The 25,362-nt window shown below is 39.5% G+C and overlaps 1 protein-coding gene across 1 annotated transcript in view; it reads right to left on the bottom strand.

The window, feature by feature from the left end:
• gria3b (glutamate receptor, ionotropic, AMPA 3b) overlaps nt 1-25,362 on the bottom strand; it is a 333,461-nt gene that overhangs the window by 6,059 nt on the left and 302,040 nt on the right. The window contains exons 13-15 of the mRNA XM_034181373.1: nt 13,172-13,419; nt 12,283-12,397; nt 163-410 (exon numbers count right to left, since the gene is read on the bottom strand). Of these exons, the coding sequence (XP_034037264.1) occupies nt 165-410; nt 12,283-12,397; nt 13,172-13,419 (609 nt within the window). The 3' untranslated portion in view covers nt 163-164. The remainder of the gene's footprint in view (nt 1-162; nt 411-12,282; nt 12,398-13,171; nt 13,420-25,362) is intronic.

Below are 25,362 nucleotides of genomic sequence, written 5' to 3'. Positions count from 1 at the left end.
AAGCTATCCTTGATTCACATCAGGATTTACAATGAATTTTTGACCCTAGTCATGGCTCAAATTGTGAAAGTGTGACAGCCTTTTAATAATACAAGGTAATAAATAAATAAATAAATAAATAAATAGTTGCAACTACAAAGGGTACAAATCAATAAGACATACCATTAGATCTTTACGCTCTCGGTTCCATACACGTTGTAGCCTTCTCTATATGTGGCAAAGTTCTGGGTGTTGGTCGGGGGAGCTGGCGTAAAATTCTGGGCATTCTTTGCCAATTTCAGCCTTTTGGTTTCTTGGCGTGATTTATAACAGAACTCTATCAGAGCCACCATCATGGCCAACCCCAGCCCTCCAACCAGAATATAGAAGACACCTGCCACATTGCTTAGGCTGAGAGCACTTGTCTTGTCCTGAAGGAAAGTGAATACAAGAATTAAGGATTTTGCAGTGGAGGAAGAGAAACAAAACAAAAGCAGCCTAAATGTCAAGCCTAGCATAGCCTTGAGTAAAGCATTTAAGTAAAACAGCAAGTCTTACTGGTTCGAGCAATTATAGATGCTAAATGCTCTAATTAAGAAAAATAAAAACTATAATGATGTGTTTATATCTGACATAGTCTAAACTGATCTTGTTGATATAAATGTCAGAGGACCTGAAGTTAAATCCATTCCTCCCTGAGGACAGTCTGACTCTTAAAGCACTATATGTTAATGAATGGAGAGCGCCCCCTGCCTTTCCCTTTGTAAATGTACATAACTAATGCTCTTGACTGTGTCAGGAAGCTGGTCAGTATCGCATAGGTCATTATCTATAAGAAGCCCTGTCTTTTCAACCTGTTAGCGAAGAACTCTCATAGCAACACTGTCACACAATGCAGTCAAATTCATTGTAGATGAGTGATAGTTACCATTATAGTTAACAAACATTACATAATCAAACCATTTTGCTGCTCTTTACCTACCAAACATATTCATAAAAAATTTGTTCATTAGAGTTTTACTATTTGCAGTTTAACCCTATGAGCAGGCGCTAGCTAACGACCCTAGCATGCAATCATCGGCTGTATCTCAGAGGGTTAAATAGTTGGTTTATTACATTCCTCAGCTTCTTGTAATGTGCAAACAAATCTCAACGTCATGCAGTGACGATATTAAAAGATGTGCTATGGTGCCCTCGGCACTTAGCAAAGTTGAATTTGAGTAAATCATCACAATGAGAGGCTTTGCTTGTTTGTCACACCACAGGAGGCCCAAAGAATCTAATAGACACATTTCTGCGCAAACTAGCAACAACGCAAATAAATCAAATTTTCATTAACAATTTGGTAAATAGAAACAGCAACATAATGGTCAAAGTATCATGAATGTCAACAGTGTAAATGAGCAAAAATATAAACATCTATTTATTGTTGTGTTTCAATGATAATCTGCTGATATACTGTATCAAAGCACTTCAATTTCCCCCCAACAATTAACATTACAGTTTATGCATAAAATTGAGATGTACACTTTGTGTTGCATAAAAAATTTAAAGCATAACAACAAAAAAGAGGTGGGGGGTAATGAGTGATGAAGCCACATATTAACTGTATTCGAGTTTGTGGCAAGATAAAAAGTAGAATACACTATGTGTAGAAAATAAACAAAATGTAAATTGCAAATGTAAAAAAAGTCTTTGTCTTGCATAAGAACAATACGTCAAAAAATGCAATTTGGAATCAGTACAAAAGACCTGCAGCGACTGACCTTACTTCCAGAGTCCTTGGTTCCACATTCACCCTTATCGTACCACCATTTGTTTTTCAGCTTGTCTAAGATGCCTTGTTCACTGAGTTTCAATACTGCAAGGTTTACAGGAGTTCTTCACGTGGGAAATAACATAAATAACATTATATTATGTTATTTTATGTTATTCAACTTATAAACTACTACATACTATACAAAGCGATAAAGCAGGGATCCTGGCTGAGTCAACATCACAGAGAGCAAGCAATCTACCTGTTACCTCCAGAACCCCTAGTCTAAAGCCAGGACCTACTCATATCGCTTTGAGTAATAGGCAGGCGCTGTTACCGGGGCGACATGCAGGCACTCAAAGTGCAATCTGCAAGTCTATGAAAATGAAACCAACTCCAGGAGGGCAATGGATTTTTGGGGGCTTGTAATGAATTACAACAATTTTATTATAGAAGAAACAAACAAATGCAAAACAACAGGAGCTTTAACAAACAGAAAAATCATTTTTGTTTAATTGTAGTGTGAATAAATATATGTTACTTTTGTCTCAATATGATCCAGATACTAACAGCACAATATCACCTTTATCTTGTGATTACTCACAAGCATGACATGTCAGTCTGAAGGCAATGGAGCCAATTTCACATTAAAAATTAAAGCAACTGTGCCAAAAAATAAAATATTCTCCTCTGATATTTATAAGAAAGACCTCTTTTACAATTACAAGCAAGATGTGTGTGTCCCAGCTAAACCCCATAGTGCTGCATAACTAAGCACAAATGTATCTGTACGATAATTCCTGCAGCTTCTATGAGACATTTCAACTAGCTAAGTAAATGGTCAGATTAAAGTTGACTCCTGAGCTCGAACCGTTTTCATATTTGACCACTGATCTTTGATCAAGAGTTTTAGGTTGATTATACTGATGTTATAATCAAGACTATTATGTTTCTCTTTATGATGTCATGGGGCAAGAATATTAGGTTTTCCATTATAGTGTTGTCCTTTATGAAGTCATAAGGCAAAAATCTTGAATTTCTGGTCTGATATCATCAGGGTGGAATATAAGGATTTTCTTTTTGATGGGCAAGCAGATTAGTTGTTTATATTGTCATGGGCAAGAAGAGTAAATTTTCCTCCATGATGTCATCAGGGTAAAATATTAGGGTTTCCTGTATCATATCATGGGGTAAGAACATTAGACTTTCCTTTGTGATGCCATGAGGCAAACGTTCTTACTATTTAAATTTACTCAGTTACAGGTACTCGGTTACTGTCATGTTATACAAGTACTGTTCAGTTCAAGGTCAGGTCTTGGTTTGCTGTATCCTTTGGAACCACTTTGGATCATGGTTGGCAAACACTCATCCCCACCTCTAAAAAGTGGAGGTCTATCTGCCACAGCCAGTTGATATATGGGCATTCACTTGGCCTTTTTCCAGCTGCTTGTGAAATCAGTAGTAGCTGGGTATCTATTACAGATCTGTGCAAAAGTTTAGCAATATTTTGAGAACGATGACAAAGCAGACTCATGAAATGATGGCTGGGTTGTGTGTTCTCCCAATAACAGTCATTCCAGCTTTAACCACACTTGTCAAACTTTTGCCAGAAACAGATACACTTCCGAGGACTGAGTTCAGGAAGTCATTGACAGCCTGGACACGGGTCTTTAGCTAAGACAATCGCAAACCAAAAGATTCCAACACCTCAATCAGTTTCATAAGTGCTGCAAACAGGGCATCTATTGATTTCACAAAAACAATAGTATTGTCCACAATGTTAATGTCAACTGAGCCTTTCCTCAATGGTGAAGGCAACTAAGTTGCTGATCCTAATAACACTGAAAACCAGAATACCCTAAAAAGAAGTCACACACTTTGCCTCTGGCCCACACGGCAGCACTCAAAGTGCCTGTGCATAGACCAGCTATGATGTCCATCAACTTATTGATGATCCCTCAAATTCTCAGTATGTCCTACAGAGCAGCCTCGACAACCAAAGTAACTCTTATGATAGGCAATTTAGTTACACAAACCTACTGAGTTACATTCACTTTACTCAATACATCGAATACTTCACTTCAGTTATTTCACTTAGATACACTCACTTTTATAGTTGTTTAAAGTCATTAATCTGCTATGGAAAGTTATATGTTTTTGATGAATCTTCAAAAACTAGAGCTTCACCTTGCTCCAGATCCACACCAAACTTTATTCACATCTTTATGCCAGTTTTTTTTTTTTTTTTTAATATAACTGAAATTGGCTCATGCCTTTTTGAGATATCCTGCTCGCAAAAACAAACACACACACAACTTCCAACAAAAAACCTCTTTAGTGGAAATAATAATAATAATAATAATAATAATAATAATAATAATAATAATAAAACTTAACAGAATAAACTCTGACTGTGGATCAAATATTCAACTCCCCTCAAGGAAAATAAATAAATAGCACAACATGATTCAGATGTGCCATTCTGATCAGATCAGATATATTGATTGTTTTTAATTCCCAACAGTCTGATTCAGTACTTTTCATCAATACTGTACAATATTTTTTTCCCAAACTGAACCGGTGCATCCCTAGTAAATTTTGTTGTTTTTGCCCAATGCCATGGAAATGCAATCAGTTCCTTAGAGTTTTGCAGAAAGTGTTCAGTTAGTGTCTACAGATACTTGTATTTTTTTTTAAATTGATACCAAAATTCAAATAGTACAACCAGTAGTTCCTGAACTGTTGCATGTCTAGAGGCATGGGCGGATTGAATGTCAGGTAAAATATATAGTGCTCTATGCGTATTGTGTGCCGCACACACACCTTCAAATTACATTCAATTTCACATTTGTCCTTCAGCTGAAGTTGACAGGTTGTGTAATTGAAAGCAAATAAAAACGGTACATCAATAAATGAGTTACGTCAGTATTACTAGGACACTAATGTCTCCCAAAGGGGATCTGTGCAATGCATAATGCACTGAGAGAAGATTACACTGCATATACCCTGTAGACAACTGCGAGAAACAAACTGAATGCCACACCATTGTCTTGGTTCACAGAGACATTGATTAACAGTGCAATTACCTTGTAACATGCTCTGTGTCCTGAAACTCAATCTGGACTGCACCTTGTTGTGCCTGAGGGCAATAATGAGCTGTTAGATGTGTGTGTGAATGGCCATGCGTTCAGTGCCATGGATGCGCCTGTGCATCTCCCAATGGCTGTTGGAACGTGACACCGTAAGCTTAAAGGGGCCAAGTAATGTGCTGTTTGGAACAGAGCGCTCCAGGCTGCTTTATACTACCTAATCAGGCCTTTGCACTGAGTACTGGAGAGCCAAAATAAGATGAAAAATATAAAGTGCATACCTGTGCATAATAATACACTGATGATAACTGAGGAGAGAGAGGCTTTTGAATGTGTCCACAGTATAGTGTTGATACGAGCTCTGAGCTCAGTGCAGACACTGATAGCACAAATGTTGCCGTTAAAAATATGCTGCAATGCTTCACAAATTATCTCTAATTTGGAATTTAACCAACGGCACTTAGTAATATTTAGTTTGATCTATGCCTCATGCAGCCTGGCAGGGTGATGCTATTTTCAAAGTGACTCACTGCTGCTTAACCTTTCATTGTGGCCTCAGCATGAAAATGACATTAAGGCTACGATGACGCAGTCTGTAGTCAACAGAGTCTTGCAGCTTGTCTGTAATCTAACCAATTAGCCGACCTAACTCATCACTTGTGTGATGTCATTTGTCGTTAAAGTCACCTGATTTATAAAGAACAGAGCACAAAACCTCACGGGAGGTATTCTAAATGTTACATTGAGTTGTCAGGATTGAGCAATGAACATCCAGAATTGAAATACCACTCATCATTTAGCCACAGAAGAAGAGATCCGTCATTAATGACTTGCATCAACACTACTGCAGAGAAGCCCTGCACTGAGGAGAATAAAACAGAAGTTGCTGCGTTTGCTGATCAAAATCAAATTTGCACGTTTGCCTGGGATGTTTTGTCCCTTCAAGACGGTGCTATACCCGTGTTTTGTGCGAGTCAAGCAGCCGCCTGACAGCCGGACCTGAACTCACATAAATAATTCAACAGTTTCTCTCTCTAATGAAGCATAGTATTTTCAGAGTCTGTCAGCTGTTCATAACAAAACCAAGAGTGGGACTAAATGACTGCCTGTAACCTAGGAAACTAGGTCAGGGTCATGATGATGGCAGGTGCACAAGGATGCTTGGTGTGAATGCTTGTTTAAGTTTTCAGTCAAATCCATCCTGTACCATCAGACAAATAAAAGGGTAGTGCTGTCAATTACTTGGCACTATCTTCCATCCAGTGGAATGTAGCGCACAGCTGCAATGCAAGTGTCGATTCTAGTGTACAACCAATGGCACTATGGCAGTGATTGTACCGTGGATTGCTTTCATGAAGAGCAGAAAGCCATTGTGCAATGGACCAAAAAAAAAAGCTGTTCCAACGTTCAGTGCAGAGTTACTGTATATGTACAGTGTGCAATATTCAGATACACCACCTTACCTAGCCATGTTCACAATGCATGTACACTCTGCTTGTACACAGTACAACTGAACTGAAGGCAGCTATTAAACAAAATCAATATTACTGAAAAAAAAATAAGTCTTCACCTCACTGCTTCACCTCAGGAAGCTTTGGTGTCAGCTGTTCTCTGGTGTGCTCTGAGGTATAGGTGGAGATCCATTAATTCACAATGCAAGTGAGATTCTTCATCAGAGATAAGATGGCACCAGCAGTGTGCACGGCGAAACGTCTTCCAGCTCTCAGTTTTCTATTACTATTTCTTTTGCTTCTGTGGCAACAAAATGTTTCAGTTTTCATTGTGTATGATCGCCAGTTACTTTTAAGTATTCATGATGATCACAAGAGATTTTTAAAGCAAGTATATTTTGATAATTTTACTTTATGCCCACCACCACCTTTTCTCTCTGCAGTGCCAGATTACCTGAGGCATGCACCTGCAGTTGTACCCCGGAAGAAACACCCGAGGAGACAGGGTAAACGAGGTGGACTACTCGTGAGAGTAAGGGCTTACTTTTGGTCCCTTCATGGGCATAATTTTGAACTGCAATGCCGCTGTCTCTTTCCGGCAAACCAAGCCTTTCCGGCAACGCACTGGATTATTCCCGTCACTTGTGACATCACTGTTGTGGAGCAGTGCGCATCGGCGCTGGAGTACTTTCCTCGGCGACGTCGAGTTCCAGACCGCGGTGTGGATTTTAGGAATCTTCGATTGTTTTCCCGAGAACTATGTTCACAGACGGCTGATGACTTCACCGTTCATCTATCTCTGATGAACATAAGGTCTGTGAGCAATAAAACTTTTATTCTCATTGACTTTTTTACATCCTGGGAGCTGGACTTTATGCTTTTAACAGAGACATGGCTTTGGGCCGGCGAGTCCTTCGCCTTCTCGGAGCTACTTCCCCCAGGTTGCTCCTTCTTCAGCTCCCCTCACACTACAGGCAAAGGCGGTGGTTTGGCGACAGTGTTTAGATCTGACTTTGTTTGCTGCCCGCTTCCCACTAAAGCCTATGTGAGCTTCGAGCTACAGCTCTTTGACATCAGATTGGATATACCTGTTTTGTGCGCACTCATCTATCGCCCTCCTAAATTTAACAAAGATTTTATAAATGACTTTTCTGACTTTGTGGCAGATTTTGCTCTTAATCGTAACGCATTTTTAATTGCTGGGGATTTTAATATTCATGTTTGTTGTCCATCCAAGCCCTTGGTCAATGACTTTCTTAACGTTGTAGACTCTTTTAATCTTAAGCAGGCAGTAAATGTCCCAACCCACGATAAGGGTCATACTCCTGACCTTATCTTATTCAGTGGTCTAAATGTGAACATTATCGAGATCTGTAACGCAGGCATATCGGACCATTTTCCTGTGCTTTTTCTGTTGCGGTGTCCTCCACCATTAGGAAACAATGCGTTCCAGCGGCGCGCTATTTGCCCTGCTACTGCACCACTCTTTTCTGCTGCGTTTCATGCTTCTGAACTTATGTCTTACGATTCTAATACAGATATTGATGAGTTGGTTAGCTTGTTCAATACTACGTGCTCAGAGATTCTCAATGTTGTCGCCCCTTTCACTAATCAGCGTGCAAAACGCTCAGAGCCATGGCACAATGACATCACGCGCGCACGCAGACGGGAATGCCGCCGTGCAGAACGGAAATGGAAGAAAGATCAGATCAACTTCAAGTATCACTGGGGATTTTAAGACATTCACTTATGAATTATCAAGATGCTGTTAAGACTGCAAAATCAGAGTATATGGCAAATATTGTGTCTACAAATCTTCACAAACCCCAGGTTCTTTTTAATGTTTTGAACAAAATTGTTAACCCTATTGATTCAACTGGTGCTGTTCCCTCTGTTTCTTTGTGTGACAAATTTTGTCAATTTTTCAGTGACAAAATCTCACTCATTCGATCTTCTATGCCAACTGTCATCACTGACCCCTGCATCATTCCTGAGTGCACAGCTGTTTTTAGTCAATTTGAGCCTATTTCTCTGTGTGACCTATCTAAAACTGTTCAAAGTTTAAGGCCTTCAGACTGTGCACTGGATTTCCTTCCTGCTAAGCTTTTGAAAGAAGTTCTTGATTCAGTTGGCCCTTGTATTTTACAGTTGATTAATGCCTCTCTGACTTCAGGTGTTGTTCCTTGTTCCTTTAAACATAAAAAAAACATAATTTGGACCCTGCTATTTTTTCTAATTATAGACCCATTTCTAAAATGCCATTTTTATCTAAAATACTTACCTGCCCCCAAAAACAGCTAGAACAGGTTGTGCACACCTTGATCACATCTAGTTTAGACTACTGCAATTCTCTGTATGTTGGTCTTAATCAGTCGTCTCTGCATCGCCTCCAGATGGTGCAAAATGCAGCTGCGCATCTGCTCACTGGAGCCAAACGGCACCAACACATTTCTCCTGTTTTATCTTCACTGCACTGGTTACCTGTTGCTTTTAGAATTGATTTTAAGATTTTGTTGCTTATTTTTAAATCAATTCACGGTCAAGCTCCATTCTATTTATCTGATATGCTGTCATTGCACACTCCAGGAAGAGCCCTCTGCTCCGCGGACCAGAGTTTACTGGTCTGTCCCAGGTCTAAGCTGAAGACTGGGGGAGACAGAGCCTTTGCTGTTGCGGGGCCCAAGCTCTGGAACGTTCTGCCATTAAATGTCCGACTGGCTCCTTCAATTGACTCTTTTAAGACTCTTTTAAAGACACATCTTTTTGCACTGGCTTTTAACACAAGATGAACTGAATACTGCCACATCTTTTATTGTCTTGTTGATTTATTTTGTTCTTGTATTTAACTAAATGTAATTTTAATTCCTTTTATTGTACAGCACTTTGGGGCAGTGTTGACTGTAAATGTGCTTTATAAATAAACCTGACCTTGACCTGACCTTAATTCTCAGGGGTCCATGGACTCATAGGTGAGTCCACATCCATGTTTTTTTTATGTTTGTAGACCGCTGGGAGTGAACTCACCAGAAAAGAAAAGCTCTCACTGAGTCTGTCAGGAACCAATGACACTCAATTTGGCCTTTCACCTTCTGCCCAAAGCATGCCCATGACTAATTAAGAGGATAAATGTAACCCCTTTGCACCCTTCACTATATTTTGTGTGCAGATTATTCAGTGGGTAAAAAGCAAAAATTAGTTTGATATATTTGAGATATACCTGCACTATGCACCTTTGACCATGTGCCATAGATCATTCAAGGGGCAAACAATGGTTCACTGTGGTTCACTTTTTCACTGCCATGGTAATACGCTGTGTTGGTATTTCAAACTTGGTTTTCCATGGTAAATATATGTCCAACCAAAAATGTAGTATATACCAGTTCTAACCAAAACCTGAGGCAGGGCTACTATACTGACAATTGCTGATTGGTTTCATATATTTGTGTTTTATTAGGGGTGACCAATGAACACAATAGTATTTTTGTTCATTGTGCGTGTAGCTATTCATACATTTAGGAAAAGAGAAAACTGTGATGTGTTGTCTCACAATAGTGTACAGAACAAGCTCAGGTGATAATGTGATCACAAGACCACATACTGTGATATGGAAGCATTAAATGGATCAAGGTGTTCAAAAAAATATTGCTGGATGTGACAGAGCCGCAATACAACCGTGAGGACAAACAGTGCCTCGCAAAAAAAACATCAAACAAACAAATACAAACTCAAACAGGATCACTGCTTTTCTTATGATAATTGTGCGTACTGTGTTCATCACCGTGTATTAGAAGCATGAGGCTGAACGCTGCTGCATTACATTAAACTGACACAGGACTGCTGCTTCCCGTACCATCACATACTGTGCACTACAAGTCTGACATCAAGAAGTTTGGTGTGGAGGCCTGCAAAAAGCTGTAACCTCAACCAAAATGTCACACATGGCAGCAGAAGGACTTTTTTTTTCATTCCAGTTGCTGTTACAGCGGACATCATGAAAAAGTTATGTGCTCAGTGGGTTGAAGGGCTTTTGCATTGTACGGTCGTGAGACTTGGACGCTAACCAGCGATAAAAGCAAGGACTGGATGTCTTTGGTATTAGGTCTCCTCAGAGACTCGTTGAGTACTGCTGGAATGACTTTGTGCCAAACAAATGGTTACCTAGGGAGATGTACTTGAGGAGTATGACTAACATAGTGAAGAAATGTCAGCTATGACATTTTTGACTGTGTGGCACGTTTGGGAGTGCTACAACATACAGGTGCCTCAGTTTTAAATATCACAGCATGTGGAAAAATTCAAGGGGACACATATTCACCTGGCTGCAGCAGACACTGTTAATTTTGGCATGTGGGGATGGACTGGATGTCTGCCTGTGTGGTTGCTATTCAGGACCTGGGATGGTGGATATGGTGATGTGTGGATGGGTAGCGTTTGGAGATGATAGTCAAGTGTTAAAAGTGGTGGATTTGTAATCTAAGGATGCTCAGTTCAAGCTCCCATCAAACTACAAATCAATCAGGGCCCTTGTGAATGTGGGATGTCACAGTAGTGCACTTTGACCATGAGAGCACTATATAAATGCAGTTCATCTATGTGCGACACTGGTGAATGGCCCTAGTTCCGGCTTTTGCACTGGGGGTGATGTTTGTTGCTATGACTCACCCTCGAGACTACATGTGGACTGGAGACTGTCCTTTTCTATTAATGTGACACACTTTGCAAAGCCTACTTTTTCACCCCATTACATTATTTTTGTTTTGAAGTTTTATAGACCATTTCAAACAGAAACAATGCTGTGGGGAGAGAAAACTAGGATTTGGGGACATGTTCTGTGCTTCAAAGATTCTAAGAGTGTGTCTTTGAGAAGAATTGATTGGTTTTGCCTTCAGAATGCACTGGTTCTGGGTTAGTATCTTGAATATCAAGTTGCTGTGCAATAAACGCCTGAAAAATCATGCGGTTGATGCGATTAGCAACTTCATCCAATGAGGGAACAAAGTTACAACTTTTTGAAAGCAGATAATTTACGTGATAACACACTGCGACACCATCAAGTGCTTGATGCAATGTTTAAAAGACAATGATCTTTGTGTGGCTTGACCATCTACCACATGTTGAGATGAATATTACACTCACAGAAATATTTAACCCTAACTTTTAAGATTTATGTAATTTTATTACATGACAAATTCCCGTTTACCTTTTTAGATAATTTTAATACAAACCTACCACATAAACCTTACATGATGCATATTCATTACTGTAATAAATCCTATTTATTTGAAATGCATAATCCTCAGCCTTATGTATTTAGTATCAATAACATATAATTACTCTAAATCAATAATGATAGTATTTATTTAAAATACATATATTGTTTGAATTGCATAATAATTGTTACCTATACAAGATAAATGGCATAGGTAACAATTATTATGCAATTCAAACACTATACTTTATGTATTTTAAATAAATACTGTCATTATTGTTGATTTAGAGTAATTATATTTTATTAATACTAAATACATAAAGTTGAGGATTATGCATTTCAAATGAAAATGATTTATTACAGTAATGAATATGCATCATGTAAGGTTTATTTGGTAGGTTTGTATTAAAATTATCTAAAAAAGTAAATGGGAATTTGTCATGTAATAAAATTACATTAATCTTAAAAGTTAGGGTTAAATATTTCTGAGTGTACAACCATTGTTCATCAGCCGTAATCACCCCAGATCCTTAACCAAAAATAAAAACGGTCTAAATTCACAATGGTACTCTATCGTATTTATGGATAAAACCATAAGTATTACAGGATTTTTCTGCTGGTCAAACAAGAGCTCCTTTGTTTGGTCTGAGCTGGTCATCAGTTAATTTGGTAACCTGCCTCAGGGCAGCAGCAGGACGGTTGTGGTGGACAGTTGGTTTGGCTATGGTTGGATTGTCGTAACAGCCTTGCCGATTACTCTGCACTATGGTACCCGATTGTGGTGACATCGAGGCTGACCTTGGAGTCACCTCCCCCGCTGCCGCACTCTCCCTTGTCGTACCACCATTTGTTTTTCAATTTGTCCAAGAGGCCTTGCTCATTCAGTTTTAAAACTGCCAGGTTGACAGCATTTCTTGAAACGATAAAACATAACTTGTAAGAAAATGCACAGGTCCGTGACAAATCTACTGCAAAGTCAGAATTGTACTAAGCATCATAATGATCGGTAGTGAGACTACCACGATTAAAGCAGGGACTTATGCACAGAATGCTATCTGTTAATCAGAACGTTCTAGGGAAGGACAAATTGTTTAAGAATTTCAGGACTATGGAGAGATAAGAAAGGCTCATATAAGGTAAAGACACTGTTAAATCTTGGAAAGGTGGCATGAAGGGTTACGTAGTTTAGAATTGAAGTGTGCGGGATGGGGACACTTGTCATTGAGAAAGAAAAGTAACAACAACAAACATCATGCAATTAACATTCGTCACAAGTGACAGCGCAGCTCTTAAAGGCTAAATTGAAAAACCAGTGAACTGTTAAATTAAAAGTGACAACACAACAGTCAGGTAGGACAGCACACGGGATGGCAGGAGAGATCGAAAGAGAAGAGAAAAGCAACAGTAAAAAGACATAAATAGGAAACAGTTGTTAGCTTTAAGCTTATTATCAGGGTCGTTCTCGACTGTAAGACAGCAACTCTCATAAACACATATATGAAAAAAGTATTATCATTAATTAAAGTTGGTATCGAAGTGCATTAAAGTGCATACTACCGTTACCTCTGTGTTCCATTTAACAAAAAAAATGCAAGAAAAGGAAGAGGAGAAAAGGACAACAGGGGGACATCAGGGTAGGTGGAATACTATAACAACATGGAGGGTATTGTTATATTATTCCACCCACCTTAATGCTGAGCCTTTGGGCGTCGCCACACCGTAGCCTTTTGAGTCGAGGTTCCCGCCCACTTTCATGGTGTCGCACGGTTTCCGCTGCTCGATGTATTCATTCATGGTGGATTCGAGGAGAAAGGCGAACTTGCCCTTTGACTTTCGTACCCGGGCTACACCATCGGGTGTGGTCTTAACAAACACAGAGGGTTCGGCTGATTTCATGTACGACCACATCTTCTCGTACACTGCTATTTTGGAGCGCTGTTCAGAGGAGAGAAGAAGAGAAAAGCTTTAGAGACTGAGAGCTGTATGTGTTTAATGGATTTTGTGGGATCTTTGCACTGAGTGATCACCTGGCTTACAATGGCATTGTGAAGTATTTATAGACATCGTGAAATGCTGCTGTGTGATATCTTTAAATACTTCTGGAAGATATACCTGGTGGACTTTTGCAAGATCACCAAGTGCAAGAATTCACAAACTCCATTGGCTTCCAACAGGATCAAACATGCTACAGCTGAAGGCTTGAAGTCACTGAGTGTGAATGAAAATTACCCAATGTGGTGGAAAATTTTGCATCGTATATCAATGCTTTTAGGGCTTGGTCATACAAAACACTATCAACAAGTCATCTTTTACCACAAAGAAATATGGGCAATTATCATTTGCATGGAGACCTGTGCTTACGTTTGAGTGAACATCCTGAAAACAAAGTTTTGGTGAATTTGAACCCCATCTTATTTGTCACTCATTAAATAATCAATCTGCATATCCTTAATGTACGACTCTTAGATGTTATTCAAAGGAAAGGTACACAAGAAGCAGAGAAATGAACAACAAATGAGGTTGCACAGGCCAAAAAGGCATGTGACACAAAGTCAGCCTTTTGGCAGCGCCTGAGGTCAGACTTACTGAGGCTGTGGAATCTGAGGGAGATGAGTGCTATCTATAATAAGCATCAATTAAATTATTCAATGCTGCAGGATTTATTTTGGCACAGGTGTTTCACACTGAATAAATCTCAGTACAAGCAGTTGATGAGTCTGCTCCTGAGTGTGTGTGCCTACTCTGCATGGCACAGACAGCCTGCTTGTTTTTGATGAATGCAAAATGAAAGTATTTGATGGACATAGGAATCTAAATGTTGTCTAACCTATCCATATATTTGTCCTGGTAGTCAATTGTATTGTACATTTACCTAGCTTTTTTATGAATAATGGAAAGGTCTGTGTTCGACAGCCTTTTAGGTCATGCTGATGGAGTGCTCTGTTAAAAGTGGATGTTGTCACATTTCTGTCTGATGACCCCATCTCCATCATCAGTTCCTTCGATGTGATCCTGCGGTTCGGTTGGACATTTGGGACAAACGTTCTTTAATTCCTGGATGCTGATTTTTGTCAAGTTAACTACGCTCAGGTGCAAGCCTTGATTGGAAATTTGTTGAGATTAGTAAAATGATACTTTAAAAAAATAAGTCCATACAATAGCCAATCAGAAAATTGATTATTTCATTTTCCAAGAAGCTACAATGATGGCCATTCTAGATTTGTAAAAATGATGGCTTAAATTATCTTGAATTCTAGTTGAGATAAGATATATCCTAGTGGTTACTCAGCAAGAGGCTGGATGCACCCTAGACAGGCTGCCAGTACTTCGCAGTGGCACATGTAGACAAAGAAACACACACTCATCATCAATCGCTTAGTCCAATCAAGGGGCGTGGGGGGCTGAAACCTATCCCAGCAGTCACAGAGCGCGAGGCGGGGTACAACAAAACACCTACTGTCATTTTAAAGTTCCCAATTCACCAAGCCTGCATATCTTTGGAAGTGGGAGGAGCTGGAGCACTCGGAGGGAGCCCATGTAGATATGGAGAGAGCATGCAAGCTCAACACAGAAAGGCCCAGATAGGAAACAATCCTAGGACCTTTTCGCTGTGAGGCACTAACAAACCAACTAATCTATTTTCTGATTGGCTATTACATGCACTTTCCAAAAATATCCACTTTTACAAATAAACCTGACCATTTGGGCCTCCTTAATCAATAATGCATGGTCCCAAGAAGAGTGTGTGTGTGTGTGTGTGTGAACTTGCTGATGGTATCATTAACATTTTGGGGATTCATATTACCATGAGCAATGATGATATAGTACCATGAAACTGACTTAGGGAGATGTATAATTTTACTTCAGATGCTTTGGATTAATTTTGTAGATTTATATCCATTGTTTAAATGTAATAAAGCGCTGGTGCTATGGGTAGTCCATTAAATACACACAAAGCCTCCCCAATAAATTCCCAAGCACACCAGTTAGTTATTCAGAAGCCTTTAAAAGTAATTAGCAAATTCTATACAAATGTATATAAATCTGCCTTGTTATTATTGTTATTATTATTATATTTTAAATAACTTTAACATTTTGGAAATAAATTAGATATTTGAAATGTGTGGATTAAGGGGGAAAAGTTTGAAAATCATTTTTAGTCAGTGTAGGGGAAACCGGGGCATGGTGAATCAGTAGCTATATCTGCAAAACTAAATATATATTTGCAGCAGTTATGCCATATTTTTATGCATAAAGACATTCCCCTTATAAATGAGTGTTTTGTTTTTGGATACATTAAGGGTAAATCTAAGTGGCAAGTGAAGAGAGTTTTTTTTCCCTATCAAAACTAAATTTTGTGGATGTCAGTGTCTTTGTATTTATTTCTCACAACAGAGGAAAGGTGGCCCAAAAAAATATTATTAGTTAGAAGACTACCCTGTCCAACTGATGAGCATGTGTTATGTCTTCTCCAGATTATCAGTTATTTGATAACATGACTCATGTGTGTCACATGCACAGTGAATCGGGGCACAGTGAATCAGTCTAGAAAGTGATTTACTAAGCCTCATTATCAAGTGGATGACAAATATTACTTGTTGAAGCTTATACATTTATTTTTCATGAATTATTTCTATAATTTGTGTATATAAACAACTGTTTTCACATTTGAACAGAAATTATGATAGTTGTATTTATAGTAGTTTCTAAAGGACTATATCACTATATAAGACACTCACACATTAAGTAGCTGGTTTGCTGGATTATATTTTGCATATGCATCAGCATATATTTAATAATTTTGAAGATATCTTTATAGTCATGTGTTTTTTCATTATATTCTAAGCTGATTCACTGTGCCCTGTGAATTAGTGCCCGGGGCACAGTGAATCAAAAATTTTAAAATCGATTTTAAACACCTGCAAATTACAATTGGGGAGACATAAACAACACAGCCTTATAAACAATAACTTCCTGTATTAAATCCACAATAGAATGACCTAAACCTATGCATAATGTGTTCATGCTGCCACAAAACAACATTTCTGATCCAATGTGTTTCTCCTACATGCAAACTGATGGCTTCGACTATATATGATAGCTTTCCAAAATGTGCTCTTGGACAGAGAAACATAAATGTCCTTAAGTGTTTAAAACCCTCATCAAGTTCACATCCACCTCTGATGCATCACAATTAATAAACAAAGACATTAACCTTGACAAAGTACTTCACTGGCTTCATTTAATCATTTATAATGTATTTATTTGTAGGCATCTGTCATATTGTATCACGTTGAAGCTGATAAGATACAACAGCATCATATAAATTAAAAACTCCCTGCTGTGATGAAATGAGAAAGCCCTGATGTTTGAGGCAGTGACCACTGCAAATCCAATTGTTCGAGTGGAACACTCTGCTAGATGTGATTTATTTTTTTGACGATCTTGGTAAATGTGTTCACTTTGCATGTATCACACATCTCTGAAAGGACACTAGCTTTGGAGGACAATTTCCCCAAAGACTCGGGTGCTCATCTGGTCGGCAGCGAGAAAGCTCCAGATGCCTCCTCAAATGAAGAGAAAAGAATGGATCTGAGCATTGATTACTGATGACAGAGCATTCTGCCTCTGTGCTTTATGGAGTCAATTCATCAATATCGGAGTGGGGGCGATGTGCCACCAAAACCTAAATGGACTGTTTTTGCAGCGACTAAAATCACAGCATAAAGATGCTTAAAGGAGACAGGGAGAGAGAAAGATGGGGGAAAAAAAGATATGATAGAGGGGAAAAAACAGGGAAACACAGATATTTGATTATTAATTACTGGCAGACAAATACATTAAACTCTTCATCATGCAATGAAACTCTTTAAAATGTGATCATTCGCATTCCAGTCTATGGTGGTCATTTAAAATTCAATTACGGAATAATGCCTGCAAAAGTCCATTGTGAATGAAGAGACAATTTGTTGAGCAATTATGTAGCGCCGTAAATACAGCTTGATGCACGTGGCTCTCTTTCACACCACATAATATCCCACTGGAGCACATAGCTGTGGAGTCTGAAATGATTTCCAGATACTTAAGAGGGAGTGGCCATATTCCACAGCTGTTACGCCACACAAATGGCAAACTGCACAGCCCACCTCCTCTAAGTGTTGTTTTAGATTAGAAGAACAAAATTTTGCCACCTCAACATGACAATGATACCTAGTAAGTCCCTTCGACTGCTCCCTTGTTTGCACTCGGGGTCGCCACAGCAAATCCAAGGTGGATCTGCATGTTGAATTGGCACAAGTTTTACGCCAGATGCCCTTCCTGACGCAACTCCACATTACATGGAGAAATGTGGCAGGGGTGGGATTTGAACCCAGAACCTTCTGCACTGAAACCAAGCACATTAACCACTTGGCCACCACCTGTTTTACCAAAACTCACTTTATAGTCACCCTTTCTTGACTTCAATGAAAATAAATACTTGTTTTATAAAGAGTAAAATAAAGACCTCTTTCTTGACCTCATATTTAACTGTTGACAGCACTGTAACAGTAAAACTTGCAATTTGTAACCTACATTGTTTATAAATGTAACTATTAAATTCTTTCTAATATTTTTCTAACATTTAAATTCTGTCTAAACATTTTACTTGTTGAAATTATTATTATTATAAGTAGTATTAGCAGTTGTAGTAAAAAAAAGGCTTCAAAATTGGACCTTTAGTCTAGGGGTGTTGTGGGGGGGCACATCCCTGCCCCATGCCCCATTCCATCTGGATTCACCCCTGCTTTGGCGTTTGAGCACAAAGAATGGATAACATTTATTTATGCAGAAAACATGACCAGATTTACAGGTAAGAAAGTTTTTTTCATTTTTTCACACCACGAAAGAGAGTTTAGGTGCATTTGAGTGGAAAATAGTGTTAGTTGTCGACGCGTCGCAGAAGATCAGCTGTTTTTAACGAGCACATATGGAGCGGCTCAGCTCAGAATTCTAAATAAAGGAGGAAAAAGCATTGAAATGTCTTTGTAAAGCTCAGTGCATGTGTGCTGTTGTCACCGCGCTTTAAGAGGTGACGACGAGTCGTAGCTGCTGCAGAAAACTGCGGATGAAAAGCTCACAGCTCGCTTAAAGTGGGCAGTTCAGTCGAACCCCGACCTCCTGCCCACTGACCAAGTTTAATGCTGCTATCGACCCACAAGGCAAAAATAATAGTAACGCACAGTGACTTGGAGAAGTAACTTTAATCTGATTACTGATTTGGAACAATTAACGTGTTAGATTACTCGTTACTAAAAAAAGTGGTCAGATTAGAGTAACGTGTTACTAAGTAATGCGTTACCGGCATCACTGAAAATCATAGCTGCCTCCAATGCCTCATACACTTGTTGTTACAATTATTTGTGCACACCGGTGGCTGAAAGACAGAGTGTGCGCTGTGACAGCCCATCAAACCCTCTCGCGGCAGGTGTCGGCCAAATTCCAGCTGACACACACGAACTTCTAACACCACTCGCATGACACTTGGAAAATGTGTGGCCATTCACACTGTTAGCATGAAAACAGTCAGCAGATGATCATTTTCGAGCTAGATGTGAAATTTGTCTAAGTGCCCCCATGACTGTGGCTTTGCAAAACAGCAAAACGCGTGAGGTTCCAGAGTGTCGGCTTCCCCTGCATACATGTGCCATGCGTGTGAATCATGCATGTGTTGTGCTCCCCACCCATCTGTAAACGTGTGGCATGCAAGGGGGTGGGAGCACACTTGCATGAGCTACTGATATATGGATGTACAAATGGTGTGTTGGTGTGTGTGCTGGACTGACATGGGTATGTCCGCTGACAGCTGCAGGTGTTGAGATCTGGATGTCACAGCTGCAGAACACTTACCGTGTTTTGACGGACATGTGCATGTGTGCTTGCTGTCCTCACGTGGAAATACCTAAAAACATATATCGCTGTTGCAAAGGGCTGCAGTGAGTGCACACATGCTACACACATTGACAGGCTGTCCCAGGTGAAACGGACCGTCAGATCATAACATGCAGCGGGTGATCTGAGTGTCACATCACCCATGTGAGCTCTATTCCACATGACACGGTGTCTGTCCTGTGGTGCACCGTCCACAATACACGCGTGTCTGGCCAGACACACCTCCAGCAGATGTGGACATGATAGGAGCAGCCTACTTCATCATTCATGTCATTTCATGACTGTACGTCTGTGACCATGAGTCATCTACAGAGGTACAGATGGCTCATATTTGTATTGTTCGCTTGACAAGAGGGATTCAGTAAAATGTGATGTTTTAATATCGTGTGTGTTTATATATATTTTTTAATACGTTCATGTCCTCTTTGATATCAGGCATTTTCCCACACCTTTTACAGGACAGTGATGGTAGCTCAGTGGTAAAGTTTCTGGCTGGCAATCAGAGCTTTTGGAAATTTCAGGTTCAAATCCCGTGGGTGGCATGTAGTTTTTATTTTTTTCATTTTCATAGCAGCTGTGATGTGGTTACACATCGTGCAGCTGCTTGCACTGTGTTCCTGTGTGAACGAATCCCTGTGTGAAGGGGCCCCAAACCATTGTGACTTTCACCATAATGTCACAGTGTAGATCTAAAAACAGCCAAAATGGCTAAAGACGGCAATAAATTCCAGATTTTTAAAAGGAAAAATAGTGAATTCATGGATCTTCAAAAGTGGATGAAAATGCATTTTTCAAAAAAGAAAAGAAAAGAAAACCAAATCAAACATTTTTGCTGTTGAAAATGGTGAGAGATGTTGGTCTAAAACTTGGGAATGGTCAAAATGCCAGTGAATATGCACCTCTAAATATTTTTCAAAAGGCAACCTGGATGCCTCTGATTGATTCTATATGGAATGATACAATGCCATATGTCTTACTGTGTGAGATCGAAGGTTTAGATTTGTTGAAATGATTTCCACTAACCTTTGTGTTGCCTGTACAGCAGCAGCAACATAAAAAATACATGAGATACTAAATGTTGGCATTTTCATTTCAACAACTCTCCTGACTGCAAACTAGCTTTATCTAGAGACCTCCCTTCCTGCAGCCATGGATGGATTTACACATGGGCATCAATGAAAATAATGGGCTACAAAAATAATGATTGGATACTTTTAACATACGTAAATGATGAGATTCATACTTATTTATTACTTATTATTCTTTCTGATTTGAAGGAATCACGGCAGAGAGACAAACACAGAGATAGCAATAGCCTCTTATTGCTTCCTATTGGGGTTAAATATATGCAATACAGGGCTTCAAGGTCTTTGTGTTCAAGTCACAAACATGCATTAAAATGTCTGAGAAGAGATCCATGATTAAAATCAAAGAAATTGCCCTCTCTATTCTAAATCACCACTTAATCTGTATTGATCCTGAGTTATACAGCATTTCCAGAGCTCTGTCCGCTGCCCTTCGAACTTCAGCCTCCTTTTTTAATTCCATCTTCAAGACTACTTTCATTCCAGTCTCTCCTGCATACGCTGTACTACTCATGTATCTAAATGCCATCTGCAAACACCGACCAGGACAGTTCCTTCTACTTTGTTTCCATTCCATTTTGTTTTGTGGACATCACCAATTTCTCCGAAACCCTGCACACCAGGACTACCTGTATCTCAAGTATGCAGAAATGAAAGTTGTGGCACCGGGGGTGCACTTTGTCATTGAAGTGCTACACCGTATGCCCTGAATACCAATTGCACATCTTTGAAGCTTGTAGCTGGACTCCAATAGCTTCTTCGCCGCCTGTTGTTGCTGCTCATCTAAAGTTCGACGAGGCCCTTTGAGGACACCTCTTTTCCTCGGAAGTTGTGCCTATCTCTCACTAGTCTATCAAACGGGCTTTTCAGCTTTCTCTTTCATGCAAACAGGCTCTAATCTTTACAGGAGCCTCCCTTTCACTCAGCAATGTCCTGAAACACAAAGTGACAACCGTTCACAGAGCGGTCTCGCAATGTGCCACTTATGATTGCAGGATTCCTTGTAGATATTGGGTATTGTGCAGCCTTCGCATTATGCATTAAAAGCCTCAACATATTAAGCATACAGAAGTTATAGTGTCTATGTTGTACTAAGTGAAACGTGAAATTGATTTTCATGCTTAGTAAAATGCATTGGCAACTGTCCTTGTGCTGTTGTTCCCATCTCCAGTGCATCTGCAGATGGGTAAGATTCACGCCGTTTGCTGTTGAGGGTTTTTGTTGAATCTTTTGAAGGGAGGGGAGAAAAAAAATCAAATGTTCTCATTTCTTGTCACAATCATCATTCCGTTATTGTTGCGCTGTTAAATGAGGTGCATGAAGGGACAGCGTTGTGGTTGTCTTTGATGGTCTCACCCCGGTCTTTACACATAATTAAACAGCCACATCAGCCCGTTTTATCATCTCAGCCATTATAGCAATCCAGCTTCTACTTCAGTGTGCATTTCAAAACGCCTTTTGATGGAGTAAAGCCTCATCAAGAGGCTAAACATGGCCTCACTGCTGCAACTCATCATTTTCTAATCATCCAAAATGCAAATATTCAACTGGCTGCAAGAAAAGATCCAAGACAAGAATCCAAAGCGTGAAAGAAGCCACAGTGGCGCAGCAGCATGTGACAGATGCCACATCGAGTGAAAGCAGCAAAAATCCAACAGTGTCTACGGGCAGAGCCACAGCCAGGCTGGAGACAGAGGGGAGAAGGAAACCCAAACACACAGGATAGTCTGGGGAAGAGGAGCCAAGAGCGCGTCGTGCCATGCTGCCAAGAGCCTGCAGGCATTCTGCCGTTAGCCGGGCACCACGGTGAGCCCCCAGGCCAGCTGTCCAAGTTGGCTGAAACTGCAGAATCAGGGATTTGTGGGGATGTTCTCTAACAACTCTCTTTCTCTATAATAAGACGTTGTCTTTTTTTCATGCCATCAAATGAATATACAGATGCTGAAGTGATGATCAAATTCAGTGAATACTGTCACCAAACGTACGTCAAAAAGCAGTCTTGGTTGGAGGAAAGTTTTAATAACACAGCATGGTAATGCCTGTGCAATGTAAACGTAACATTATGTTCATTATTTTAATTCTGTGCTATGTCTCTGAGAGAGGCAGCAAATCACTGTTCAAAACTAAAATCAATTTTCCTGTTTTTCATCTTTTTGGGGGTGTTCAGTGGGAGTTGTAGACACATCTGCTACATTATATGATATCCAGGAATAAGCATCGGCCCGATGAGTCTCTCAGCCTATGTACAACTTCATCTTTATTTTAAAAATGGGAACAAGTGATTTTAGTGTGATCTGAATATATTTTTCCACATTTTAACGAATTCTTTACAATGGGGACATTTTTGGCCTTTGTCCCCATTTACGTAACTGTGCATGAAACCGATAAATTATTTATTCATGTTGGCATCTCCCATTTCATTTTCACTGGAGATCCGGTATGGGTCTGAATATTGATTTTGTCTTCCTAACACAACTCCATATATATATTTACAGAACGGAGCACAGGCAGCCTTGAACCAGGTACTTTCTGTTTGGGAGACAAGTGAGCTACCTACTTACAACACTACACTGCCAACAAATAATTAAACAAATCTTTTAAAACTAGTAGAAATGTTAATAAATATACTAATAATGATCAGTATTATTAATTCATAAGCAATAATAGCACTAATAGTTGGAAAAATGGGATATTTGCGTAAAAGGCCTTGTGTCCCCCATTGCTCAGTGAGTGAGATGTTCAGAAGGAGGTACACACATGCACCCTATGGATAGCCAAAGAGGTGAAAAACCACTGCTTCAGGTGATTTCATGTCAAAATGTTGAGCTGACTACAATCAGCTGATTTATTTGGGGGGATATAAAAGTATGTGGTCAGACTTTTACTCACTGAAGCTGGAGTTTTCCACTTCTGGATGCATGCTTGAATGAGCAAGTGCATGGACACATGAAGGGAGGTTAGTTTTACAATTAATCATAACAGTAAGCACTGCACATTGCACCTGCCCTGCTGTACATTATTGGTTGGTGTTGTAAGTACTGCTTTTTTCCTTTTTTTTTCTTTTTTGCTTGTGACCTTGAAAAATCGATCAAGGTCACTCATCTTCAAACTAATCAAAGATCCCCAAGAGGTGCATATATGGTGCAAATTTGGTTTCCCTGCACTCAGGCTGTGGGAAGTTATTGTAAGTACTCTGTTTTGCCCAGACACATGTATGCATGTACACTGTATTTGTATGTCTCCTGCCAGGGCAATGGAGTTCAATAAGAATACAAGAATGGCGATTTTCTTAGTCTTTGCTGGACATGAGATGAATGTTGGCCCTAGTCCAAATTCTGCAGTTGATCTAATAATCTGTAGCACAGACAGACTTGATGGTATTCAACATCAGTGATATGCCAGCAACTGACCAGATTAGAAAATTCAGGTTGAGTGTCCCTGTGGGTCAGTGCTGCTCTAGGAACAGCTGGATCCCAGTGTGGATGATACTGTGGATTGTGCATTTTTAAAATGACTCTTTTCCACAGGTATAGAACCATTTTGGACATTCTGGCTTCAGTCTCTGGTGATATATTAAATGTAGGAGTTAAAAATATGCACAATATCATGACGGCTGAATGATCCTGGTCGATCAAATTCTGAGCAGAAATATTTCCAGAGGTGTCATGCAGAACAACTGACTGTAACATTTTGATGAAAGGAAGTGATTGTGGAAACACTGTGCAGTGTGCTCTCTCGCTCTCTCTCTTTAAAATATGGATTTTCTCCCTCTTGTAGCAGTTAAATCTAATTATTACAACCCATGCTCATGTCTGGATTCCTTTGCCCATTTGACAAGATGATATATATATATATATGCAATATTATTGAATTTTTTCTTCTTGTCTGCACCACTCTGCAAAACAAACCAGGTGAAAACATCAAATATTAACGCTAGAGGGGGTCAGAAATGATGACATATGTTGTCGTTCAAAAATCTGACTCAATTTAAAATTTTACAGCTGACTGGATCTGTATGGCTCTAATTAAGCCTGTATGTATTTCCTGAAAACACATTTGAAATAGAACTTGGACTAATCAGTGCTTTTTTTCCCTCTCCAGTCCCCAACAGCTTTGAAATAGCAGTTCATGTGTTCATGTTGTACAACCCCAATTCCAATGAAGTTGGGACGTCGTGAAAAATGTAAATTAAACAGAATACAATGATTTGCAAATCCTCTTCACCCTATATTCAACTGAATACACCTCAAAGACAAGATATTTAATGTTCAAACTGATAAACTTTATTGTTTTTGTGCAAATATTTGCTCATTTTGAAATGGATGCCTGCAACACATTTTAAAAAAGCTGGGACAGTGGTATGTTTACCACTGTGTTACATCACCTTTCCTTCTAACAACACTCAATAAGCATTTGGGAACTGAGGACACTAATTGTTGAAGCTTTGTAGATGGAATTCTTTCTCATTCTTGCTTGATGTACGACTTCAGTTGTTCAACAGTCTGGGGTCTCCGTTGTCGTATTTTGCGCTTTATAATCTGCCACACATTTTCAATGGACGACAGGTCTGGACTGCAGGCAGGCTGGTAACAATCTGGATGGACCTTTTCCTCTTTTGTCCAGAGGACACGATGTCCATGATTTCCAAAAACAATTTGAAATGTGGACTCATCAGACCACAGCCACTTTTCCACTTTGCGTCTGTCCATTTCAAATGAGCTCAGGCCCAGAGAAGGCGGCAGTGTTTCTGGATGTTGTTGATGTGTGGCTTTCGCTTTGCATGGTAGAATTTTAACTTGCACTTGTAGATGTAGCGACAAAGTGTGTTAACTGACAATGGTTTTCTGAAGTGTTCCTGAGCCCA

Source organism: Thalassophryne amazonica, chromosome 11, assembly GCF_902500255.1.
Source record: "Thalassophryne amazonica chromosome 11, fThaAma1.1, whole genome shotgun sequence".
In the NCBI taxonomy this organism is placed as follows: domain Eukaryota; kingdom Metazoa; phylum Chordata; class Actinopteri; order Batrachoidiformes; family Batrachoididae; genus Thalassophryne; species Thalassophryne amazonica.
The sequence above is the reverse complement of the archived record's forward strand: the minus strand, read 5'-3'. Positions and strand labels throughout refer to the sequence as shown.